The 25,345-nt window shown below is 38.8% G+C and overlaps 1 protein-coding gene across 6 annotated transcripts in view; it reads right to left on the bottom strand.

Moving 5' to 3' along the window:
• Positions 1-25,345, bottom strand: part of CLNK (cytokine dependent hematopoietic cell linker) — a 49,569-nt gene that overhangs the window by 20,071 nt on the left and 4,153 nt on the right. For 4 of the 6 annotated variants that reach the window (XR_003923784.1, XM_030016766.1, XM_030016789.1 and 1 more), the window contains exons 2-10: positions 14,565-14,636; positions 13,496-13,545; positions 9,650-9,687; positions 7,062-7,224; positions 5,212-5,291; positions 4,873-4,918; positions 2,050-2,078; positions 1,687-1,706; positions 85-213 (exon numbers count right to left, since the gene is read on the bottom strand). Coding sequence is in view for 5 of the 6 variants with exons in the window: in XM_030016766.1 (XP_029872626.1) it covers positions 85-213; positions 1,687-1,706; positions 2,050-2,078; positions 4,873-4,918; positions 5,212-5,291; positions 7,062-7,224; positions 9,650-9,687; positions 13,496-13,520 (530 nt within the window). In the remaining variant the exon portion in view is untranslated. Of the gene's footprint in view, positions 1-84; positions 214-1,686; positions 1,707-2,049; positions 2,079-4,872; positions 4,919-5,211; positions 5,292-7,061; positions 7,225-9,649; positions 9,725-13,495; positions 13,546-14,564; positions 14,637-25,345 lie in introns of those variants that run through there. The other 2 variants (XM_030016778.1, XM_041123811.1) reach the window with 2 other exon arrangements.

A 25,345-nucleotide genomic window follows, 5' to 3' on the forward strand; every position in this document is an offset into this window, starting at 1 on the left:
AGTGCAATGGAGGTAAAGTCTTGTGGTTTGACTGGGGAGAGCGTTTTGGTTCTCAGGGAATGAGGATGAGGAATGCACCCGTACCTTGTGACTTTTGCTGATATTGGAAAGGTGTGAGCTTGGCTGAGCGTTTTCCTTGTATGAAAGAACTGGCTGCTTATCTGCGGCGCTGGAGGAAGTGGCTGATACTGCTTTGGCAGTGTCTTCAGAGGCCTAGAGAAGACAAAGGAGAATTTGAAGAATTATTAGGGAATAAAGGAGGCACAGGGACTGTGTTGTAAGTGCAAGCTCAAGAAGTAAAACGCAGGAATTTTCCGAGAGCACTTCAATGTATTTGTGCTGAGCTTAGCTCAGGTCCAGAAGCTTCTTGGGGCCCTTCAATAGCAACAGTAATTTTGGATAATATTCTACATTTGCAAGACATTACTGCACTGTGTTACGAGCCACTTAACACCGCTTTCGTGCGCTTCACCAGTATGTGCCAAGTACAGCTCTCCAGTGTTGATATTTCTGGGTGGATATGGCTGTGTATAAGGCCCAGCCAGGGAACACACTGCAGTTCAGACCCACAAGAAAAAAATGCTCTTCATCCCAGAAAACTCACAGCTAACACGTGCCCAGTGTTTTCTGGCAGATGGGGGCCTGCTCTGCCCATGCTCTGAGACCAGCCGGTCACAGCCCAGCTCCAACTGGAAGCTGTAGCACGGAGAGCTTGGGTGAGTAAAACTGGAGGTGCATCCCCGCTGCACTGCAGACCTGCCCTTCAGCGGTGGCTCCTGGGGAGTGAGCCTTGGGCGTTTGCATGGCACAGACCAAAATTAAGTCAGCTGAGAGAATTAAGAACCATTCTCGCTACCCTAATACAAGCGGAAACAAATAGTGAAATTTTGTAGAATAATGGAATGTTCTTATTTCTGTGCTTTTACAGTTTTGGATTTGTGAAGCTACACTGTCCTTTTATGCTCTTATTTCATATTTTAACTTAAGGAATAATCTGAATCTGTCTGTAATGCTAATCATATTTTAAACTTCTTTATAGCTTTTACGGCAGTCAGTGTAGGCACGGAGGAAGAAGCTTGTCAGTCCTGGATGACCTTTTGGAAGGATGTCTTAATTGTAGCAGTTTTTGTTTGGGGTTGAAAAGATCAAGAAGCAATTAATTTTTTGTTTGTGGGCATATCATAGAAAAATATATTTGTGAAATAGAGCTTGGTCCATCTTCTGTGGGAGTAAGTGGCAATATTCACATTGATTTCTACGGACATGATTTAGATTTGTAGCAAAAAAAATTGGCAGAAGGATTTAAGAGGCAATGAAGTCAATATTATTATGGTGAACAGAGCCTAAGGCACCAGTACAAATTGGTGGAAGATTTTTTTTCCCAACAATTTATATCTGAGTTGAACCAGATTCAAGATTTCTAGGCTTTTGACTGGGTTCCATGCTCAGCCAAGTTGATTTTGAAGATGCAGGCCTGAGCTCCTGCTATGAACACTTGCGACTCATGTTTTGTTCTCCCTAATTTCATATCAGAACATAAAATAAGTCCAAACAGAGCCAGATAGTAAAAGGATACCGGCTCATTTCCAGTCTTCTCATTACCATGAGCGGTACAGATGGATGTGAGCTTTCATTAGCATTCCCCGAGGACCGCAGGTAAGTAAGTGATCTCTTAAGTGATCTTACCGTGGGGGAGGCACAGGGTGCTGGAAAAGAGAGGAAACAAAAATCTGTGTAAGCTTTTTTCCTTGTTTTACTAAGAGAAATGTAAAGAGTTTAGATTAAGCAGCCATGCCTGTGTCAACAGTCAAAGGGTTTATGTACTCTACAGCACATAACATCATACTTTAACATGCCGTTTTAAAATCACTGAGGGATAAAAGACGTCTACATAAACCATTAATGCAAGTAAGTGAGATAATGTAGGACTGCAGATATGAATTCTATTATCCTTTAGTTAGTGCTAGCAAAATTGCAGCCTGCTTTTAAAAATATTTTAAGTGGCAAAATGACCAGTAAAAATTTTAATTGATGAGAGATTCTGCTTACCTGGGGTCCAACTATTTTCATTCTTTCTCCTAAAAATAATTATTAATAATCGTTAATAGAGAGCTACCCATATAATTCACAAATAAAGGTATAGCTTTATTCTGGTATTGTTATTACTATTGACCATCCAGGCCCATCCTCCCCTCAGCCCCGGCTCTACCTCCAGAATTCTTTGCTTCAAAGTCACATTGCTGTCCCCACAGCATTCATCCTACCTATCACATCTGTATCTCCATAACTTTTCCTGAAACTGAATGGAGAGCATTAATTTCGGTGAACCTAGGAGAAGCTGGAAGCTTTGGAGGTTCAGCGGAAGATTGTTATGTGTGGGAATTGGGCAAGTCACAGCCTAGCCTTGAGACAGAAGTCACTGAAGTGCATATTTATTCTGTTAGCTGTTCGGCACATGAGGCCAATGGGCTCTGAATGAGGCTTATTGGAAGTAGAGTGGATTTTGTTTGATCTGTAGTTTATTTAGCCTTTCTTAGGGTGGATTCACAGATGGATTCAGGTGCAACTTATTCTCAACCATTTGTGCTTCTCTCCATTTAAAACACAACCCTAGGTGTACTTGGATAATTAAGGCAATCATAGAAGTGTTGGGAATCTTCCTGGGCTGTAGCCAATAAATCTTTTTAATATCACTCACAAACATTCATTTCATGGGAGACATAACTAAGAATCAGTTAAAGTGAAAGCAGGAAAAAACAAGTATTTTTTGTTTTTTTCAGCTTAAATTATAAAACAAAGGAAATAAAAAGTCATCATGATACTTGATAAAACAGAGTGAACTTTGTTTTTACCTCTGCCTTTCAGAATGAAACATTTGAGGGTGATTTTTATTCAGGTATTGTAAATTTGAATATTGTTCAGAGACTTTATATATATGCTTATCAAGTTGTTTGGGATGCCTTTTTTGTCTGTTTTGATTTTTGTACAGACGTTTATAAAAATCTTGAAAAGCAATGAAAGTAAATCTATTTTTTGTTGTTTTCAAATTTACCAAAATATGACTGATTATTTAAATGAACAGAGGACATCTAAGTAATGCAAAAAGAGATGCAATATATCTTAAGTTCTCCTTCAAGTAAACCATAACAAATTGGTCTGAATAAAAGAATGGTACCTTAAATGTTTAACGATTCTCAAAAATAACTATTGACAAAAATTCTTCTGTGCTGTTCATGCCATCTTGTGGCAAAACCACTTAATAGCACTGGGCGTGAGAGTAAACGTTGAAACATTTAATAACAGTGTAGTTATTATCTAAAAATAATAGAATCCTCTATAAGCACTGTTAGCTCAGGATGTACTAAAAATATGTATAATTTTCATTCTCAAACTGCAGAGTTTAATTTACCTGCCTGCACTGTCTTTGGTTCATCTTTCTTAATGTCAGCACACATCTCATGGAGGCAGACAAACATGTAAATCCAACCTACTAAATCCTGGTGGAATTTGAAGCTATGTGTAAACTGGCAAACTGTCAGTGGGACCTTGCCTACCGATTTCTGCAGATTTTGAAGCTGGCTTACTCAAATTTCTGTCAATTCAGCTTTTTTACAAGCTGCATCAGGATTTGCTCACAAGAGGCAATCTAACCTCTCATTTTGCACACTTTATAGTGTCTGCTTTCTCATAATCTGTAGGAATTATTTGGCTCTATGTTTTGTATTATAGTACAAACTAAGAGGAAAAAAAATTCTGTTTTGCATGGAATTCTTTGCATTATTTTTCTGGCTGGTCAAATATAATACTTACTCTATGAAAATCAGCTGTTACAGCAAACATACAAAGGAACATATTTTCCTGGCTTGGCAATTGCATTCTTTTTGACCATATTTAGCACATGGTTCAAAGATTTGAAAATGATAAGAAAAAAACCCCATTCCTTTTCAAGGTTAATCAGATATTTAATCCTTCAGTAGTTGACTTCATGAGATATTGCTACATCTAAAGTATATCAAATATAAAAAAAAGTATATAGAAACCTACTTTTAAAATAATCTTATGAGTGAGTAAAACCATCAGTTAAAGTATATAATAGTTGGACACCTCATTAGATTCTTGAAGAATAAGATAGCAGTCTGTCTCTGATTTCACCACAAGAAACAAAACAGAACAAAGAAAAATTAAAGGTACATTTGTGACTCAAATTTATAGGATTTTGAAGCAAATTTGCAGTTAAAGGTAAAGTAGTGGAGAAAAAATATATGCTAAGTGATATACTACATAATTAGCATATTCTTAGTAGGAGAACATTGTCAGATAGCTTTTGTAAATAGTTACCCTAGGATGTAAATCCTTAATAGGAATTGCTAAAGTTGATATTACTATTTAAAAATAGTTATTAGATTATGCTTTACAATATATTCATACAAAATGCGTGAGAAGGATAGGGAGCCAAAAAGCATGAGGTCATGAGAAGTAAAAAGTGTAGCAGGGATCTTGCAGCTTTTGGTGGAACACTTCAGGAGACACAGGCTCCTCCCCCCCCGCCCCCCCTTATGTCTTTATAATTGTAGGGAAAAGGAAAACCTGATTTTTAAATGGAATGGCTTGTTTTTCTCCCCCTTGAGGAACAGGGAGCTCATGAGATAAAATATATCTCCTTTTGTAAATAATTACTTTGATGTTAGATAGATAGTTGAAACAGTATTGCAAATTTGCAGGTTGATTATTTTGGAAAGCAGCTGCTGTTCTGAAAACCATGTCTATTCTATCACCTGTAATCTCTGCTTATGTACAAAAGCTAAAATGTGGAAGCAACAATTTCTATTTCTATTTCTATTTTTTGCAGAAACGGGTATTTTTTTATTATACCTCTAACACTTGGCACGCTTCGCCCCTCCAGAACAGATGTGTGCTTCTGTTAATAAAACAAAATAAAGATGTGAAGTTAGTCATCATCCTTGAAACTATGGCTAGTAGAGATGGTGCTGCTCCTGAGTGGGATGCCTCTAACACTTGGTAAATCCCCAGCAGTCAGTAAGTGAAGGCAAGTGGCGAGGACATTGGTGCAAAGTGAAACAGGAACGGCTCACAGGAACTTGCAATCGAATGTTACATGGCTAAGACTTTAAGTAGACTGCACTTAACTTTAAATGATATTACAGAAAAGGGGAAATCTGTTTGTGAATAGGGTTTAAGATCTTTACTTACAGCTGAATATTGAGGGGGCTGAGATGTGTGCTGGCTGTTCATTGGGGAAGTGGTACTTGAAGGCCTTAGGCAACGTTTATCTGTAAAAGAGGAAGAAAAAGCAAGCCTGAGTAATTCAGTAATACTATGGTTTAAGAAGAAGAGGTTTTAATGTTCAAAATATGTTTGTCAGGTCAGATCTTGCCATTTTTATAGCATTTTAATTTTTTCCTTTTCAGAACCTAACCATCATTTTAGTAGCTGTGTTGAGGACATAAGCATGTCCCTCGTAATAGTTTTATAGTTAACCTCCTCACTGTGGCAAAAAAAAAAAAAAGCCTTCATAAGCTGGTACACAGTTAAGGCAGACATTTGACCTAAACTGAATAGATTAGTGAATCTGTTTTTCATTTGAACCTTTGCTCTTGGCAACACTGTTGTGCTGTTCTGGTTTTGTGAGGGGTGTGGGGGAGTTTACTCTCTAGAAAGCTTTTTAATTTTTACTTTAGATTTTAATAAATACTGCACCGATGGCCCTCTAAAAGAAATGCAGAGGTTGTACGCTAGCATGTGTTTTCGAGTCATTAATTTGATATCTCAAGGGCATTGTTATTTGTCTAGGAAAGATGGCAAAATGGGATGTTAGCATTGAGTTATGCCTTTCTGAAATATGTTTTCAGACTTTTCCTCACTCTTGTATCCTGCCACATTATAGTTACTGGGCATAACACACAGGCAAAAAGCAGCTTTTTGTTTAATGTGTTTTCTCTGAAATCAGAAAACAAAAATGGTGTGGTTTTGGTATTTCAGGACAGTCTTACATAAACAAAGGATGCTGAATGCTGACTGAAAGTCTTTATTACTAACCAAGATAAAAACAGCACTTGGAATTTACTTCAGATTTCCATATAAAATGCACAAATGAGTCTTTGGAACATAATGTAGACTATCTGGATGTTCAGACTGATTGTGATCTGCTCGCACACCGATAAATTTACTCACATTCAAAGCCATCTATTTGTTTAGACATCAAACTAACTCCCACAAAAATCAGTAGAAAAATCTTTGCTGACTTCGATGTGAACTGGAGCAAGATTTCATACATATATTGATCCTGTATTTTCAGATATTTGTGGTTTCTGGTTTCCATTCTTCCTCATCTAGGATTCCCCCCCCAGATTTTTAATGATTTAAAACCTTCACAGAGTGTTTATAATGGCTTCGAGCAATGGATAGCTGGGATGACATTTCACTTCCGTAAACAGGATATTAATTGGCTATGTATGTTTGGGCATTAAATGTGACTTAGAATGGCTTTAGTAAACCAAAGCTTGATTAATGCAGCTATCTTGCAAGGTTAAGAATGCCTGAGAAATACACTCAAAGTAATCGCTTATTACTGCTATTGGAAGTGGCAGAGAACACCTTAAAAAAGAATACTACATTTCTTCGTCTGCAAATTATCATCTGGAGGAAAGTTTCCTGTGTTCTTTAATATGTTTTCCATCTTAAATGTTTCTAGGCTTAAATAGCAGTGGGCTTTTCTGAAATGGTTGTGGGTTTGACCAGTCAGTTTTTTGCACGTTCCAGGTGGCATGGGATCATAGGATCATAGAATTTCTCCCATGAAGGTAATATTAAAATTACAAAAGCAGCATGTAATTATTTATTTAACATAATTTAATGGAAATAAGGGTAACTGTTGAATATGAAGATGCAGACAAAGCTCTTCTCTTGTTCCTGCCCACCAGTGTTTTATTTTGCAGTTGAGCCATTTAATTTTAAAAAATATCCAGACTGAAAACCCCAAGTCTGTACTGTTCCTATTTACTTCTAGGTTTGGCTCACTTTCTGCAGACAGCAAAAGTTACCTGCATATTCGGATTCTTGTAGAGGTTTGGCAGGAAGGATTCTCAAAGCATGGATGGCCTCCAGAGTGGAAGAACTTACAGTCTCATAATCACCTTCTTCCTCCTCAGATACCTTGGAGGATGATTGTAAGTCACTCTTGCCCTTCATTGTTAAATCTTTGTTCTGGATAGAAGAAGAGATACAAAGATAATACAAATAAATTTAAGTTCAGTATTAATTTCAGATTTGGAAATATTTGATGAGCAGAACCAGACATTTTGGTGCACAGGAAATTTTCTGATGGAAATTGAAGGGTTGGAAAGTAGCTGAGGAAGGGTTTTAGGGATCTAAATTTTTTATTTAGATTCATAAAATATCCATTCAGGAGGCAGTTTAGTTCTCTCTCTGAATTTGGCCTGTCACCACTCTTGAAAATATAATGAGAGTGTTTAATTTTATGATCATTGCAGACATTTGAAACTGTGCCTTTCATTATAATATTATCCATGTGGTATTTGTATTGTACTGACTGTTTACATATGTTACTTGCAAGAATATATTAACTAGCTCATCACAAATGTCACACGTTAAAATATAAATATGCAATGTTTGGGGGAATTTGTGCTAGCAAATGTGCAGTCCAAGTGAATGCGATTGCAAGTATGTATTGAAAAGTGGAGTCCACAGAAATGTGGTGCTGAGAGTGACTCAGAATGTGTCTATACATTTGTACTAGGTTTGTTCAAGATTATTCTCTGGGGTCCTGCTCCACCCTTATACTGACTGTTTACACACTGGAACCTAACTGCTGGCTTCTTTCAGAAGGAGACAGGCACTAACAGCACAGAGCTGAGATTACTGCTGAGTAAACTCAGCTGAGGGTACCCAGTGTCTTTGTAAGTCATATTTTGCTACCAGAGACAGTACAGGTGCATCCCTGCACTTGGATCTTCCCCAATGTTTGTTTTAATCTCTTCTTGAACTCACTAGTAATGGGGAATCAATAGCTTCCTGAGGTGTCTTCTTCCACTAGTTAACTGTCCCTTCAGTTCATGCTTTTTCTCTTGAGTGCTACAAATTAAACCAATTTGTTTTACCCTCCAAGGACACTAAAAAAATTGATTACTAGCCACTTTATTTCACCCTTTATTATGTTTAATGCCTATAATTATATTTCCTTTTAGTCTTCTAAGTAAGTACAATTCTTTAAAGCTTTCCCAAGTTCTCAACCAACTTAAAAGATTTTGAACCTCATATCCCCAGAATTACTTTCCTGTGAACTCTCTCCAGGTTGTACACATCTTTATTACAACATCAAGCAGACCTCCGAGAAGTGTTCTTGACAGTACATTTCAGGGTGAGGTTTGTCTTTTTATAACAGTACTTAAAAAAATACCACCACACCAGACAGACCCCTGCAGGATAACTGGGTTTGCAGGCTCTTGTGCTGCATAATTCTTTCCAGTTCAGTAGCAGACTACTATCAACTAGGCTGAGAGTGGATATTTCTTCTGTCAATTGTGCAAACACTTCACACATTTTCATCTAGACCAGGTTTCTACTTGTGAGACTGTCTTCTAGGAAATGCCAAGACCTAACAAAAATCATGATACATCACATCTTTCTCCCCATTATGGTTGTATTTCTGCCGAGAAGGAAATTACTTTGGTCTGAGAAGCTGATGAGATGTTCTTCATATTCACATTAGCAATTTTTTACATAATCAGACTTACTATTTCCAAAAGATGCTTTCAGACTGACTTTGTTTAATAGTCTCTCCAGGTATCCAATGAACCCTCAGGATTTGCTTGCTTTCTTGTAAGGAATTGAGGTTACCACTGTTCTTTTCCATTGCTTTAGGAACTCAGGACTCCTTGGAAAGTTCCCAAAGATAATCAATTAATGTCTCAGAAATTACTTCAAATACTTCCTTAAGTGCTTTAGCATAAGTAAATATTATCCTGGATGTTCTTTCCCTGTTCCGCTCTGTGCTATTACTGCCTTCTAGTTGGTATTAATCCCATATAGTGTCTGGTTGTAATTAACCTTTCTATGAAAACTGAAGCAGCCAAAGTATTGATTGCATCAACCTTCTTTAGTCACCCTTTACTTGTTCAACTTGCTTATTAAGCAATAGACCTCTGCTTTCTTTTCATCTTTCTCTGACTTGTAAGGTATTTGCAGTCTTTTCTTATACGCCTGAGCTGAAACTCAAAACCAGCTTTCAGGTACAAATGGGAAGACATTGAAATGTGTACTGTTAGCTTTTCAGCTTTCATTTGCATTGGTTACATATTAAACTTTGAGGTTTATGACTTACATACTTGTTCAGCTTGACTTCTGTTATTTTCACATGATTTTATGATAAAGGTGCATTTTAGATTCAGATCATAAATAGAGAATTGACTAGTGAGTGAGTCACCTCTCTAATCAAGCTCCCACTAAAACAAAGTTTTCATATATACTTCAAAATTCTCGTGCTTTATTTTGCATTAACAAGCAGTGAGGATTACATTTTCTGTTACCAGCGTTATAGCCAAGACGATATTAACACACATCAGGAAGTAAAAGAAAAGTAAAATTTTAGGAGGATCAGTGTCATACTTACAAAATGATAGGCATTAGCAGGAATAGTTCTTCTGTTTTCTGTATGAAATGGAGAAAAAATGTCAGCAGGTATCATTCTGTAGAAAATAATATAATAACTAATAACTTATATAAAGGAACAAAAATCTGCCAACTGCACAGTATTTTAGATACTAAAGCAAAGGAGATGAAGCAAATCCACCCATGAGTTTGCTGACCTATACAGTGCATGAGGAAGTAGCTGAGTGGAAATGGGATTCACAACCACTAGCATGTCTAAGCCCTCCCACAGAAAATACCCAGAGAAGGATGTGCTTGAACTCCTCTCTCTTCTGAGTTTTGCTGCTTGGTGCAGAACTGTAAGGGCTCACCCTGGTGAGCTGGGGATCCTGGTCTGGAAGTTCCTCTTCTGAATAGAAACATACCTTGTTCCTTTAGTGGCAGAAGAAAATCTGATCTCCTGCTTTCAAGACTGAACTGGGAAATAAGTTGTGCTGATGTCTGTTGTGTAGTTGCACAGCACTTGCCCAGGAAATTGGAGTCCTGGTTTCAGCTTGAGAAGCTCCAAATTCACAGCTCCCCAAACCGAGAACACTCCAGCTACCAGGCTATAAACTATTGTAGGTAGTGGCTGTCTGCCCATGGAAGTTGTCTCATGGTATAGCCAGGAGAGCATGAGTTACAGGGCCAAAGAGCTGGTGAACGGGAGAACAGGAGAGTGAGTTTACTTGAGAGGACTCCCAAGTTCTGCCCTTAACCTGATTTACACATTTAATCCAGTGACTGTTTAATGCAAAACAGCCATGGTATGTCCTTGGCTGGTACATGCTCTTGTTCTGGACTGTTGAAGCAATCCTTGCTTAGGCTGCTTGGTAGCCTCACCAATCTTGCATCTGTGGCTACATAATAGGCTGATTTCAAAAGCAGAGCATGAAAGTCCTTCTATTAAGCCTAACCTATAATATATAATTATAGCATGCTCTAATGCTTAGGAGGAAGGGTGAATTGTAGACTGAAACCCTTTTATGCCAAAGGAGAGAGTTAAAACCAGACCCACTTCTTGTCTGGGTGTTGCACCCTGTGTTGAAGTGAGTGAAGGATGGGCAGCATCCCACAACCCTCCCTTCCAGCTGTGTTTTGAAAGGAGCCAGTCTTTACCTAAACAGCCTCTTTACATTTGTCACTATTGTTCTTTTAAGGTCTGAATATTGCATGAGCCTGGTATTGCAGAGTTTTGTATACCCCAGCAGATGGCATTGAATGTTCATTTATTCAATATATGTAGTACTTTTATCTCTGCTCAGAGGGTCATTCATGTTGGGGCGGGGGGGGCGGGGAGAGCTATTCATGCAAACTGGTTGTCTGATTTTCTGTTTAGTTCTGTTGGTGCAAATCAGAAGTAAGCCCAGTTAAATCAATGACATTACCAAGGAAAACCGATGCAGACGAGGATAACTAGGTGGTACCAATATAATAATGAAAAAAGGCAGTCAGTGTCTTAAACTGTAGCCTGTTTACTTCTGTTAATAAATAATGGTTATTCTATCCTCAACAATAAGAAATTAATAACAGTGGTAAGCATCGAAGCTATTAGCCATGCATTTCATGGCTTAATGCTAAAAGGGGACTGTGACACAAGACTTTGGGGTGATTTATTGCTATCCAACATCAGTTTACAATTTGAAGTCCAGGTTAGTTTATAATCTATTCTGTTACACAGGAATCACCAGAGTTTGGAGGAACTCCAGCCCTCCCTCTCCTTTTATTCTAATGTGTCCTTTGCACAGCACGAATGAAAGGAGAGGCAGCATTGCTGCTCTCCTGTGGGCATTCCCTTTACATAAGGTGAATGACCAAATATTTGCTCTGTGCTAGCTGAGGAGTGCAGATCAGCAAGAAACCACTCCTCCTGTTATTTAAGGATGACATTTTGGTAGTGAAGATGAATATTTCACTCTGTCAGCTATGCTGTACTTATTGGGCCTTCAGAATGAGAAGTGCTGTGTGCCATCCGGGTAGTGGAAGACCATCGAAGAGGCTCACCACTTTGGGGGAGACTATTTCTGCTCTTTCCTATATATATCACCCTGGAACATCCAATTTTCTGCCTTCTGGTGCACTGACTGTTGTACAGGGATGAAAGAGAGCAGAATCTTTGTGCCAGGTAGTTGCAATCAGCTGGACCTTCTGGCATCAGTATTTCTTCACTGCAAGCTAAAGACTCAGAGCTGGCAGGAGTCAGTCTCCTCAAGCTATAGGGACTGGTCGTATTTTATTCAGTCTGAAAATTTTTTGTTGCTTTGCTACATCCTCTGTGAAATTAATAAATGGAGTATATCAGTTATAACAATAGCAAGGTGTTGTATTTCTTTGTCATATGCATGGGTGTGTTTCTGCCACTTGAGAGAGAATGCCTGATGTCAAAGGACAAAAGGGAAGAAATTAATTTCTCTTTAATTTGCAAGGGAATAAAATGGTGTGCATTTTGTGGCAACCTTGCCTGCTTTTCATAGTGACCTAAAAAAAAGTCTGTTCAAAAGGTGACAGGTTAGCAATTTGTAATGAAAACTCAATGTCAGAAACATAGCCCTTCTTTAAATGAGAAAGCAGAAAGTAAATCTCTTCCCATTGACTGCTGTGAATCTATGAATGCACAGTGGGTTTTTAGTCACTGTTTTTGGTGTTTCAGCCAGTAACAGAAAACAATCAAGTATTGTGGGTTGTGTTTTAATAAATCTTGTGATCCTGACAGGGTGTCTCCTAACCACTTCAGTAGAAAAAAAATGAGGCTGGCAATGCTGCAAGGAAGCACCTCCATAGAAGTTTTCAGAGTCACATTTTTCTGTTTGGTCCAAAAGTATCGTGTAAAACCTTGTCCTGTTAAGTATATGGGCATCTTCCTCTAGCTTCGAGAGGGGTTAGGTAAGACAAGTAGAAACTTCCTGAATTGCATAGGTTTAATTCCAGGACCAAGCAAAAGGCTAGGCAGGCTTCGCTTCAGAGGCTGTGAAAAGGGCATGTGAATAAATGCCAGTTATGGTGAGCTTCTGTGATATGGCCAGCTATCCACAGACAATAAAAGATTTGCAATAAGATGATAGACTGCTGGGTTTTATTTTTGCAGAACAGCTTTTTCCAGCCCTAAATCTAAATCTTCTGTATTATATGGATATTGAATGCATTTAAGCAAACTTCACATAACACAATAAACATATGGTATACCAAATAAATTTGTCTGGCTAGTTGTGCCCCTATTTAGTTAGATAATTTTATATGCTTTGCATTAAATATCTCTTAGCTCAGCTACTGTTGTGAAATACAGTATCATTTTCCACTGATTTAAGTAGGAGCAGGGTTTTACTTTTGAAATCAATGTGATTTAAACACATGCTTACTACTGACCATAATCTGTCATGGAATCAGATTTAGAGATCCTGTCTTATTGTCCCATTGTTTTGGAACAGCAAACAGCAAGAAGAGGGGAGTCCTTCACAAGTGGCGGCAGAGGAAAAAGGAAAGTTCCCTCAGTTGCTTTCCAGAAGTCATCAGCCAACATAATGTTTTCAATCTTCAGCAAGAGGATGACTTATTGATGGCTTTTTGCAGTGTATAATGTGAAGCCAACATTTTTTGGGGCAGTCTGGAAGTAAACACCTTTTTGCTTTCTTCATTAGTGCATATCCAATTTCCACTTGGTGGGTATCCATTTCTTTTCCTCTTTTCTTGCAATTCATTTTACCTTTTATGATCTTACAATGTTCTTATCTGTCACACCTTGCATGTTACAAACTATCACTGTCTCTGAGTAATAAGTATGGTAAAAAACATGCTACGGTACTTCCTTTTTTCCGTAGTGAAAGAATTTTACCTTTTGGAGGTACATCCAGATTCATTGCTACACATATGTTTGGACAAGATCTAAAGACATAAAAAAAAAAAGAAAAAAAAATCCACTTAAATATTAGAAATTGCTATTGTTCTATGAAGCTTCTCAAAGAGTCTAACTTAACTGAATGACTGAAAGCTGCAAGGATAATAATTAAATTTGAAAAATGATTTGGCAGATTTGGAAATGCAACAGTCTTGGGTCAAACCTTGCATTTTTGTTCACTTACAGCTCCAAGTTTGGTGCAGTTACAGAAAGCCCTACTCTTTTTGCAAACATTCATTTTAGACATAAATATTGTAACAGCCTTATTGATGCTTTAGCATATTCAGTATATTGTTGGAGGGATGAATTTGCTTAGGGAGATAGGAGCTAAACCTCTCTTTTAGCATGCAGCTGTGCCACTGCACATGGCTCCCTTCCCATTCTGCCAGCCAGCAGAATAAGTATAACAATTTCCCCTGGTCCTGATATGGTATTCTTCCATCCTGCTACTACTCTGCCATAGGAAATATTTGAGATATATTGAGTGTGGAAGAAACACATAAATGGATCTTGACCTTACTCTGGTGTCCTGGATGATGGTTCTCTCAGTATCACCCTCTTTACCCACTGGACCATAGCTCTGTATCAGCACGTCCAGCAACATTTATGGATCATTGCAGTAGTAGTACTTAGTATTCAGAAACAACAAGAAGAAATATTTTGCAATGAAGATGTAGCCAGGGATCACATTAGGACTGCAGTAATGCACACTTATTGTATCTAGTATCTAAGCATCCACCCTTGGAATTGCCTGAAGTTTGTGAAATACCAACAAAATCTTTGAGTTTTAACTGCCCCACTCTTCAGATTACAAAATAATTTAGGTTAGCAACAGCTTTTGAACAAAGAGTGAAGCTGAGTGGTTTCCTGTTCAGTGAGCAGGCTGTAAACCACACTAGAGTCATCTGGTCTTTCGCTGTCTGCTGCTTAGAGCATGGACACATCAATAATAAACATTTTATTGATGTTACTTATCAGTGCTTTAAAAAGTAATTTATTTACTTACTTATTTTTTGGCAAAGTTGTCTTCCTGCTGTCTGAATCTGCTGGGCGATGTACTATTGTTTTCCTGTTAGCTCTGACAGAATTGAACAAAGTTTACCGTTAGCAAGCAGCAGTAAGTAGGGAAGAAATGTGAGTGCAAGCAGAGCTGAAGAACAAATTTTCAAATCTGGGAAATGCATATATGTAAATAATTCCCTTCTTCTCTACCTCAAACACTTCCATTCTCTGAATATTTTGCTGATTTTCTTGTTTTCAACTATTTGGAAAAAAGAACAATGGTTTCCTGCTGAGAGAAGGAAAAGCTGGAAACTGAATTCCTGCATCCAGTGTTTTGGTTTCTTTGGAGTAGGGTACTTAATGAATTCTTGTACAACTGAATAGGAATTAAAACCCAGGGGCACCTGTCCAAGATCTCTACTGCTAGTAAAATACTTGCTAAACACCAGTGAGGTAGCTATCAAAGCAACAGAGATCAGACCTCTTGGGCTCTCTAATTCTGGTTGCTCTTGAGCCCCACTTAGAAACAGAACTCCTTATTTTACTCATGTGAAATAATAGTGATCTGTAAATCCTTGAAACAAACACTGAGATGATTTCAGCTTTTACCCTTTGCCTACCAGAGACTTCAGTGTTCGCAGCAAAAGAGTTAGGATTATCTCACAAATAATTCCTACAGATTGTAAACATGGTCACGTTCTCTTGAACAAATGTCACTTGGACCTAGTCCTTCCCAAATTCCTTTAAATTTACAGTTCCTATAATCAGTGTTGCCAAATCAAGTTACAATTTTTCTTTGTAAACATGCCCCCAAATCCTATTAAAAAAAATAAAAATTGAATGTGCATATTGATAATTAATTTCTCTAACTCAGCGTGGAAATACTAAAGGGCACAAATGCAAAGTGCAGATTTTAGAAGAATGAGAAGATATGATTTTATTTTCAGCTGTGGAGTTAGTGCAAGAGGTATGATTGAACAGTTGCTATAACCATAGAGAATTTTGGTTAAATGGTTAAATCTATACTGCCGAGTTATCTCTCTGGAGCATCAGGAATACAAACAGGTAACTGATTTCTGTCATCTCTATGCTCTTCATCATTCATGTATAATATTTTTGTCCTTTAAAATAACAATTTAATTCTTTGCAAAACTCTTCCTCCAACTGCCCCTACAGCAGTGTGTATTACAAAAGCAAAAGTCTATTGCATATGAGTATTATACATACAGTGAATGTAATTTTTGTGTGTTTGAATTTACTGCATTCCTCCCTGACCCTTCTGGTGGTGAATTTCCCAACATGGGCCTGAAAAGTGACCTTCTCCAAGTTCTCCCTTGCCTGCTGCAGGGAACGATTTTAGTCTGTTTAGTTTGGGTTTTGTCTGTGTGTGAGATGCAGCACTGAGGCTGAATACCTCTTTTGCTGGCTACCTCCATGAGTCCTTCAGAACTACATACATGTTACTGGTAACTAGTAGCATAAATGGCTCAGAAATACAGGATTTGTCAGAAACTTAATCATGGGTTCAGACTGTGAGGACATTCGGCACCTTTTGGGTGATCTATGTTAATAAAATCCCCACCTTGCCTAGAAAGATTACAAAAAGTCTTTTTCACCATTTTTGCTTTAAAGCACGGCTATGCCATTTTTAAAATCCCCATGTCTAATTACAGGGCCAAATCATTTTTCCTTCACAGGCTTTCCTTCATTCTCTGGTCAATGCTACAGCAACATCGTTCCCTCCTTCTGCAAAAAGGTGGGACTTTTTTCTATGCAATTTAAGAGACTTTCACCTCTTTTAACTTAAGGGGAATGTGGAATTTCATTTAACTGGCTATGTTCTATAACTTTTTCCATTTATGATACTCATTCCAGACTGACCAGATACAAAACCCGAAATTGTGTGTCTGTGATAGTGCAGTTTAGTGGCACAGGCAGAACAGCAATACTCATTCAGCTCAAGATTCAAGTTACATTATGTATGGCCAGAAGATATACCGGGGAGAAAAATCAAAGGTAGGCTTCATTTTAAGTGATGATTGACAAATATTTAACTGCAGACAAATTGTAATGGAGCACCTACAGAAATAAGGATGACATTTACATTAGTGTCAACTGAATTCATCTTGATGGGTTCTGTTGCAATAAATTATGATTAATTTATGATGAATTGGATGTATAAAAGTTTCTGTTTCAAAAATCTTAACATTTCCAAGACTTATTAGATAAATTGTAAGACACTCCGTTTGAAAGTTTATTTACTTCACTGCATTTAAGGGGATTATTACTAGGGTAAATTTTACTTGCCAGGAATAAAAGGTGGCTAAGTCAATAACAGAAGCACAGATGGTTAAAAGACAGAAAAGTCCATTTTGTCTTATCTTTATTCTCTCTCTTCTGTTTCAACAGTGAAACAACAACAACAACAAAAGTAGGTATCATATTAAATAGCTTTCCTTTGACTGCAATACTTTACATGAGTAAACAGTTAAATATTGCCTAACGTTTCGTTCAATCAATTACTGCATTCCAAAGGCCCTGCCATACTCGTGTCAAATCCTTCTTCATGAGACACTGTAAGTGGCATGACTTGGCCCAAAATATTCAGAAGCAATTCCTTATTGGTTACACATTATTGTGGTTATCTCGTTTTGTAGTTACTTATTTTTGCAGTTATTTGCATATTTATTTGGTTTTGCAGAATATTGGAGAGCTCCTATCATAGAAGAGATCCTCCTTGTGCCAGATGATTCACAATCGTAAAGTCAATCCCAGTCCAAAGGATGCATAAACCAAGAGAAAACAGGTGGATGCAACTAACAAGTGAGGGGTAAGACGACAAGCTGAAGGTAAAAAAAAGTTTTACTAGAAGGAAAGGAATAAAACATGGAGCATGCACCTCTGTGCTGACTGTAGACATCTGAACGGGGTCAGTCCCTAGTTTGAAAATCCAGGCACATGTTAGGCCCGTGGAGAGAGAAAACCATCTTTATATCATTAGTACTATTGAAAGAGGTCAGTATTACATTTTATGGTCTACTTAATACGACAAAAGGATCCTACTATTTATCACTGATTATTGCGATACATGGCTTAAAGCTATTTTCTGAATAAATGGTTACCAGGGTGATTATTAAGGGATGCTAACATTCAGAAACCAGCTTGTTTCCTGAAATGGTGACTAAAGGTGTTATGTGCACTGCATATGGCAGTGTGATTGGATTTTGGGGGACTTCGCAATCACAAGGTAATTCTGTTACACAGTGGTTTGAAAGTGCATTGTACCGTTCATTTTGTTTTCTGGTAACATCTGTCTCTGTAGATGCTGTTACTTAATAGTGGGGTTTGGGCTGGGAGGAGGCTTAGCCATGTCTGCTGTGGCTCTGATTAAGCAAAACTGAAGTCAGTAGGGCAGAAGTATTTTTAAAACAGTTTAAATCTAACAACAGATAACATTGCCAGAAGACCCTAAGGGAGCACATAGCAGAGAGTTCACTTTTGGAAGTGATACAGGCAAGTAAGAGAGATCATGAACCTGACTGGATTGGGCTGTCTCACTATTGAAGATAAGCTCAGATTTCGAAGTTGCCTGAACACAGGTGTGCCTTGCCATTTTGGGTGCCTGGGTATATCCTGCCTAGCCTCCAGATGCTGCTCGGGAGGGACCTAGGTCTTTTGTGGATCTTGGACTGAACTTCTTTGGCTAGTGCCTGTAGAGTTACACACCTCAAAGAAGGGTCCAAAATCTCAAGCTTGCTGAACAGGAAGCTGCCATGAGCTAGCGAAGAGCAGCTGCCTGGAATCACAGCCTGGGCGTTGCTCAGGCTGCAGAGGAGGTGCATTCCTGTCCTTGCAGTATGCAGCTGGGAGCATAAGGGGATGCTTTCTTCCGAGGAAAAGAGAAAAAAATACATATTTTGTATGAAATAGTCTAGTGATCAGAGGAGGTATGTAGCTTAGTACCTCAATCACTACTGTGTTCTGCTTATATTTGCTCTCCACTGAAAAGAAAACACAGGTACAGGAACCTGGTGTGGGCTCCTGTGCCCCAGCTGAGCACATGTACCTCTTGGCTTTTCACTTACAGCCTGCTCTGCTACATGTGATAAAGGAGGGGTGGTTTTTCTGCATGGCGGTCAGGCAGGCGATGAGTGCTTCTCACCAAAATACTTTGCAGTCCTCACTCTGTGGGTGTGTTCCGACAAGGGGGCTTGGATCCCCCAAGGACTTAAGCCGAAACCTTCCTTTGTCCGCATGCTGTATCTCGTACAGAAGGGCAGTGGGAGAGTGTCACTACTCTCCCCCATCCCTCCTATGGGGCAGCAATGAGAGGTGACTTTGGGACTGATCCTGCCAGTGGATGGGAGGTCTACATGGGGAGTACACATCTGAGCAAGGCTGTTCAGGGCTTTAACAGGCTGAGACAGACCCTCCATACCCTGACTTGCCTGTGGTACACGCTCAGTTTTTAAGCCCGTTTGAGGTAGTTTTGGACAGGCAAAGAGTTGCCTTTCTATGTTATGTGAGATAATTTGCAGTGTTTTGTACTGGCTCTGGCTGGGATGGATTTAATTTTCTTCAGAGCAGCCCATATGGTGCTGTGCTTTGGATTTGTGAGCAGAACAGTGTTGACAACACACTGTGTTTTGGCTGTTGCTGAGCACTGCTTGCACAGCATCAAGGCCTTCTCCTTCTCCTGTTCTGCCCTCCCAGGGAGCAGGCTGGGGTGGGCAAGAAGTTGGGAGGGGACACAGCTGAGACAGCTGACCCCAACTGACCAGAGGGATATCCCATACCACAGGACATTGTGCTCAGCGATAAAGACCAAAGGAGGGGTTTTTTGGAGGCAGCCACAACTTAGTGATTGCCTTCACACCACTTGTTTTGTTTCGTTTTAATTCTTTCCCTTTCCTTTGCTTACTAAACTGTCTTTATCTCAACCCACAAGTTTTTCTCACTTTTGCTCTTCTGCCTCTGCCCCATCCCACAGGGTGGAGGGAGTGAGCGGCTCCGCAGGGCTTTGCTGTTGGCCAGGGTCAGCCCGCCACATGCACACAGGCAGGCAGAGCTTAAGGGAAGGCAGGGAAGAGTCATTTGACCTTTCAGCTGTCACAGGGGTTTCAGGATCATAGGTTTGATGCAGGCATAGAAGCATCGTCTGGGTCTGAGGCAAAGGCCTAACCACTTTTCTGAAATATGTCCCAGATACTGCCCTAAAATGGAGCGCTTTTCTTTTTGCTTTTAATTTATAAAGGTCAGGTTTATGAATCAGTAATAAGATCATCCACGGAAGCATTGTACTCAGTGTTGTGACATTAGAAAAAAACTCCATAAAACAGATGCTCATATGATTAACGTATTTAAACTACTACAGCTGTGGTCCTCCAAGTGTGTCATGTAGGAGGAGACTTGTTCTGTTTTTTTACCTAAAGTAAATGTTAGGACATAATAATGAATATTAAAGGCTATATTCTCTTAGCATAATTATGTAACTGATCACTTGCAAAACTATTTAAAAATTATGAGTGGTACAATTAATTTTAATTATTTTCTTCAAAAAAGAGTGCTCTAGGTTTCCCTGGCAACCTTTAAAATGGTATGTACAAACACACCAACCAATCAGCATAATATCAGTTCAAATAACTCCACAGAAACACAAATACAATGAACATTAATTAATTACTGTACTGGTTAAATGCAGATTTTAGAAATGTCGAATAGAAACATTTCCTTAGTGCCAAACTGCATTAACAAGCTGCAAAATGCCAGCTCCTTGCCAGTCCACATACAAAATATTAAAAGATATTAAAACTAGCTTTATCAGGGAAACAGGTCCCCCGGCGAATGTGTTATGAATCCCACCTCTCTAGTACTGGTTAATACAGGTATTCAGGCTGACAATTAGGATACACAGAATGCACTTTTATTTGTATTACAGCCTCATCTAGTTTGGAATTGCTGTAATGAATCCCAGCCAGGTGACTTTGCACGGGATGGGAGAGATTAAAAAGAGAAAAAATGATAAGCCATTGTGGCTGAAGAAAAGGATGGCACTATACAAAGGCATGTTTCAAGCCAAGTGTTTGTGATCTTGTAGGAGAAGAAAATATTTTACTCAACCTTAATTGCAAATACTCACAGAGACTGGCCCTTTTAAGCCATTACTGTTGCAAAACTGAGATTTGTTTTTTGTTGTTGTGCCTGACACCATGCTGTGCAGAGAAATGCCTGGAAAAGATTTGGTGTTTGGCATGGTTTTCTTCCCACAACTCTTCTATCGCATCAGACAAAACATATTCACACAGCAACAGAGTGGTTTGGGACACTTCAAGCCAAATGCTGCAATATAATCTGAACCACATTGCAAAGATTCCTTGGGGAGGTGTGGCATGAAAATTTTGCCCCTGAATAAAATAATATGAACCACGAGCCTGCTTCCTCCTTGCCTTACCCTTCCTGTATGTCTCCTTAATGGTATATATTGCACAAGGCAGTACCATGCAGCTTCATTAATAATATGTACTTGTTTAAGTAAGTGTAGCATCTGCCACCTCAGTCCACACACTTGAGACCAGCATGCATTTAGTCAGGTTCATGTAGTTTGAACTACTAATAAGTTGTCAGGCAGTAACTTGCTGGCTGAAGAGATGCTGTCAGGAGAGACAGGGGCTGTGTGTACCTGAAAGGTAACCATAGACATTTGACTCTTGGAAGAATGCTAGTAGAAGGCTTTGGTACCCGTGGTTACTGTTCATATTACTGTGCATGTTTATGCCAAGCACTTGCTTATCTACAACAGCAGCTCTGCCATGGTACAGTGTAGAGCAGCGAAATTAGGCAAACAGTGGATTGAAATAAAAATGCTTATTAAGTGTGAATAGAAATGATCTCTCAGTAAGTTTTGCTAAACTCACCTGAAATCATGTGTTCTATGAGAAGATGAGGAAAAACACAAAAGAACCAAATCTATCATGTGGTTAGAGTTTTCACATTTTTCAGTCCAAGCAGCTAAATACTGAAGTGGGCATGACTGAGGGAAGTCTTTAATGCATCTAAAATGGTTTACAGTAACATAATAATAATAAAAAGATGCTCTTGAATCACTGTGGTTTGTCACCATAGAAATGGGAATCCTTCAATTACAATGCCTCAACTGAATTTTGTCCTGGGATGATATTAACATTTTGTAGAGGTTTAGGGTTGCATCACTGCGACTATTTTCATTTTTACATTTCTTAGCTTCTGTGTGACCTCTTAGGATTTTTCACATCTAAATGGTAGAGAGTTTCTTCTGGAATAAAGAGCAAAGATGTGAATGGGAAACGAATGCGTTTTACTTTTTCATGAAGATCCTGGAACACAGACACTCTCAGGGGTCACGCAAAAATTGAAAACATTCCACCTAAAGATAATTCTGCCTGCAATATATGTCTGTCAGAATGTTCTCATATATATATATATATATTTTAAATTATTTTCTCTTTTGCCTCTCATAAGCAGTATAGTTTTCAGACTTGTTCTGTATTGTTACCTACCAAGTTATTTTTACTGGCTTTTTAAGTCCATACATCGGGATACATTGCTTATCTCTGCCCTTGCATCTTGTAATGAAGAGTGCAAATCCCTGTTCACCCAGAGAAGTCAGAGGGAAAAATATTTAACTTCCCAATTCTCTCACTAGTGCTTGATATCTTGGGGTTACCATCTGCCAGACTTTTTGGGGACAGCTTGGTGTGAAAAAGGAAACTAAAGCCTTATAGCTTTCCACTTGCCTAGAGAATACTTAGGCATCCCAGTCTCGGTGGTCAGAGGAGCTGAAGGTTTATCTCACTCTTCCTCCGCAGATGCCCAGCATCCTGGGAGCAGACAAGAAGCCAGGCAGATGATAGCTTATCTCGGAGGATGCGGTGCTGGCTACAGATACTTGCCAGAGAATCTGGAGAGGTGCTGTGCAACCCAGCACTGCCCAGGGTGTTGTCATTACATGTATAGCTCTTTCTAGCGTATACCAGAGTCTGGCAATCTTCCCTACAGCCCGAGGCAAACCTGCTGTTTCAGCAGACATTTGACTCAGAGTTAAGTGCCTGAATCAAAATTCCCTCCTTATTCCTGTTATGCTGATGGTTTGCTGCTTCTCTACAATAGCAAATCATAAAATAACCTGAGCAGACCTATTGCACATGACAGGCAAGTAACGAGATAGAACTCAAAGAAAATGCCGTTTCTGTCCTTCCTTGCTATCTGCTGTCAGGAAGGAGCTAATAGGTAAGCAGCTTTTAATTTAATTTCACTCTATCTGAGTTAAGGTGGTGTAATCTGCATATAAATATAATAATGCGAGTGCTTGATCCCTGCCTCACAGACCTAGTCTAACCTAAAATATGGCTCTTAGTATCCAGGGAGAATAAAATTACCCTGCCCAAGGTAGGAGAGAAATATGTATCTAGAGAAGAGAACAGCATACACTGAAGCACTACAGTTTACAGCTACTGCACTGTAAACCTATATCCACATCCTTAGTATCTGTGAACCCAACAGCATTACACTGTAGTTATGGGCTGCCAGTGAAATCCAGTTTATAGGTGGATGAAAATGATTGCTCCAAGTATTCTCACAGGAGTGGTTTCCATGCTGTATTAGAGGTGAGTATAGCAGTCATTCTTCCAAGTAAGAATGAAAGCAAGCAAGTACCTTCATAGCTGGTTCTTTCATTTATATGCATATTGTTGGATTTTTTGAATCATCAGCAAATAACAAAAAAAAAAGAATTAATTTGATGATTTCTAATTTTTTTTTTTTTTTAAATTACCTGTGTTTTGTTAGAAAAACAGCCATCAACATTTCCTAAACACAAAGTTCTTTATGGAGGACAGCAAATAGTAAACTAGTGGTTTCTGTAGGGGTCTGACTGGAAAACAGTATCTATTAATTACTTGTAAATTTCACAGAATATTTTGGTGTCTTGATTCAGGAATCTGTAGAACTCACACTGAAAAATCAATTGTAAGAAATGCTACAGTTTGGGAGAAAAAGAAGGGGCTTTGCTGAATAGGTTATATTTGCTTATTTAAACATTCATATCACTCAGATTGAGGTCCTGAAATATAAATTACATGTTTGAATTAACCTGCTGTTGACTCAGTGTAGGATTCATGTTTGATCAGACTGGCTTTTCTCTAGCTCTAGCTAAGTGCCCCTGAAAATGAAAAAAAACACCCCTCCACTTAAGAGATTTTTTTTCTCTCTCTTTCTCTCTCTCTCTCAATTATCCAACTTGATGTAAAAACTCATGCTCTTGACCAGTCCTAGATTACCATCTGCCTCTGTTCCTGAATAATCCCAGATTAACCCTCTTCTTGCTTTTGACAACTCTTCTACAGTTGTACCCCACTCGGGAGGGCATAAACCCTGCAGAAGTCACGGCTGGCTATCTGCTCAGCGCTGCCAGCTACCCAACCTTGTGGCTTCCTGGGAATTCAGTTCATGCTGCCTGACAGCTACAGACATGTACCTAGGTGAAATGTTGGATGTCTACATGAAAAGCTTACTAAAGGAAAGGGACTGGGGTGGAATAGACGTTGTGTTTCTGAAGCCTTTGTGAATAAGTGCCTGATTCTGGTAGCTGGCAAAGATGAAAACCGGACACATTTCACATGCAGCACAATGTCCTTTTAGAAAAGATTTCTTAAATCATCACTTTCAACTGCAGCCTAATATTTAATCTTTGTCCCAGTTCTTCTGTCCTTGAAGGCCATTCAGCAGAAGCAGAAGCAGAGTCCAAGAACCACAAAGAAACAAACTATTCTATGAATAACTGGGCACTCTGGATTTTCAGAATGGATCAGCACAAACTTTTAGGTCAAGTTTGTCTGTGATGCACTGGGATTTGAAGGTGATAAAACTTGAACAGTCCTCAAGTTGCCCATCCTTTGTGCATGAAGTGGTCTTTGAATCAGACCAGGTATGGGGCTTGGCTCCACACTGGGCTAGTTAATTTCTTCCAATTATGCTCAATGGTTTATTTTTTAGTTCTGTATTTATTGCTTGCATGTAGCAACTTTAGTTTCTGTCAGACATTGCTTAGAGAGACCAAACATAGTGGTTTTGTACCTGGGGAGAGCACAATGGTTAGGCTACTTGGTAAAAATCGATAGTGCTAAGTTAATGGCATAACCTTCTCAAAACACCTCCTTCACCTCTGCTACTTCTGCAGTTAATGGCAGAATCATTAACATTACATCATTCCATCAGCAAGCTCATTCATAATCTAATGAATGACCTAGAATGAAATAAGTTTATGGGAAAAATTCCCATTGATTTCAAAAGGGTTTTGATCAGATTCCTATAATTCATTTCTTTGCAATAAAGGTCTGTCAAAAACCAGGATTGTAAATATACTGCTTTTCCAACTTGCCATTTTCAATAGTGATACCATTACTGCATGCCCTTATTCTAGCATACTGCAAAATACTTTCTTATGCACATGCTATTGCGTAGATATACATTCTGGCTAAATTAAGGAATACAGCAAAATGGACTGGAGATTCACCAATCAGCCATAACATGACACTTAAAAAAATGCTATCCCAAGTGTCTAATGTTCAGACATTGTGCCTAGTGAAACCAGACTCTGACCTCCGTGCCCAAATTAAACAATGCAAGGTTAAATGTCAAGGAAGCATGTCCAAAATATCTGCAAATTAAAATTTATGCTGGGAAAGGCCGTCAAATGAGAACTGGTAGGCTCCACTGAAAGGAAAAAGATACTTCAGCAGTATCTTTGGT

This window comes from Aquila chrysaetos, chromosome 1, assembly GCF_900496995.4.
Source record: "Aquila chrysaetos chrysaetos chromosome 1, bAquChr1.4, whole genome shotgun sequence".
NCBI classification, from domain to species: domain Eukaryota; kingdom Metazoa; phylum Chordata; class Aves; order Accipitriformes; family Accipitridae; genus Aquila; species Aquila chrysaetos.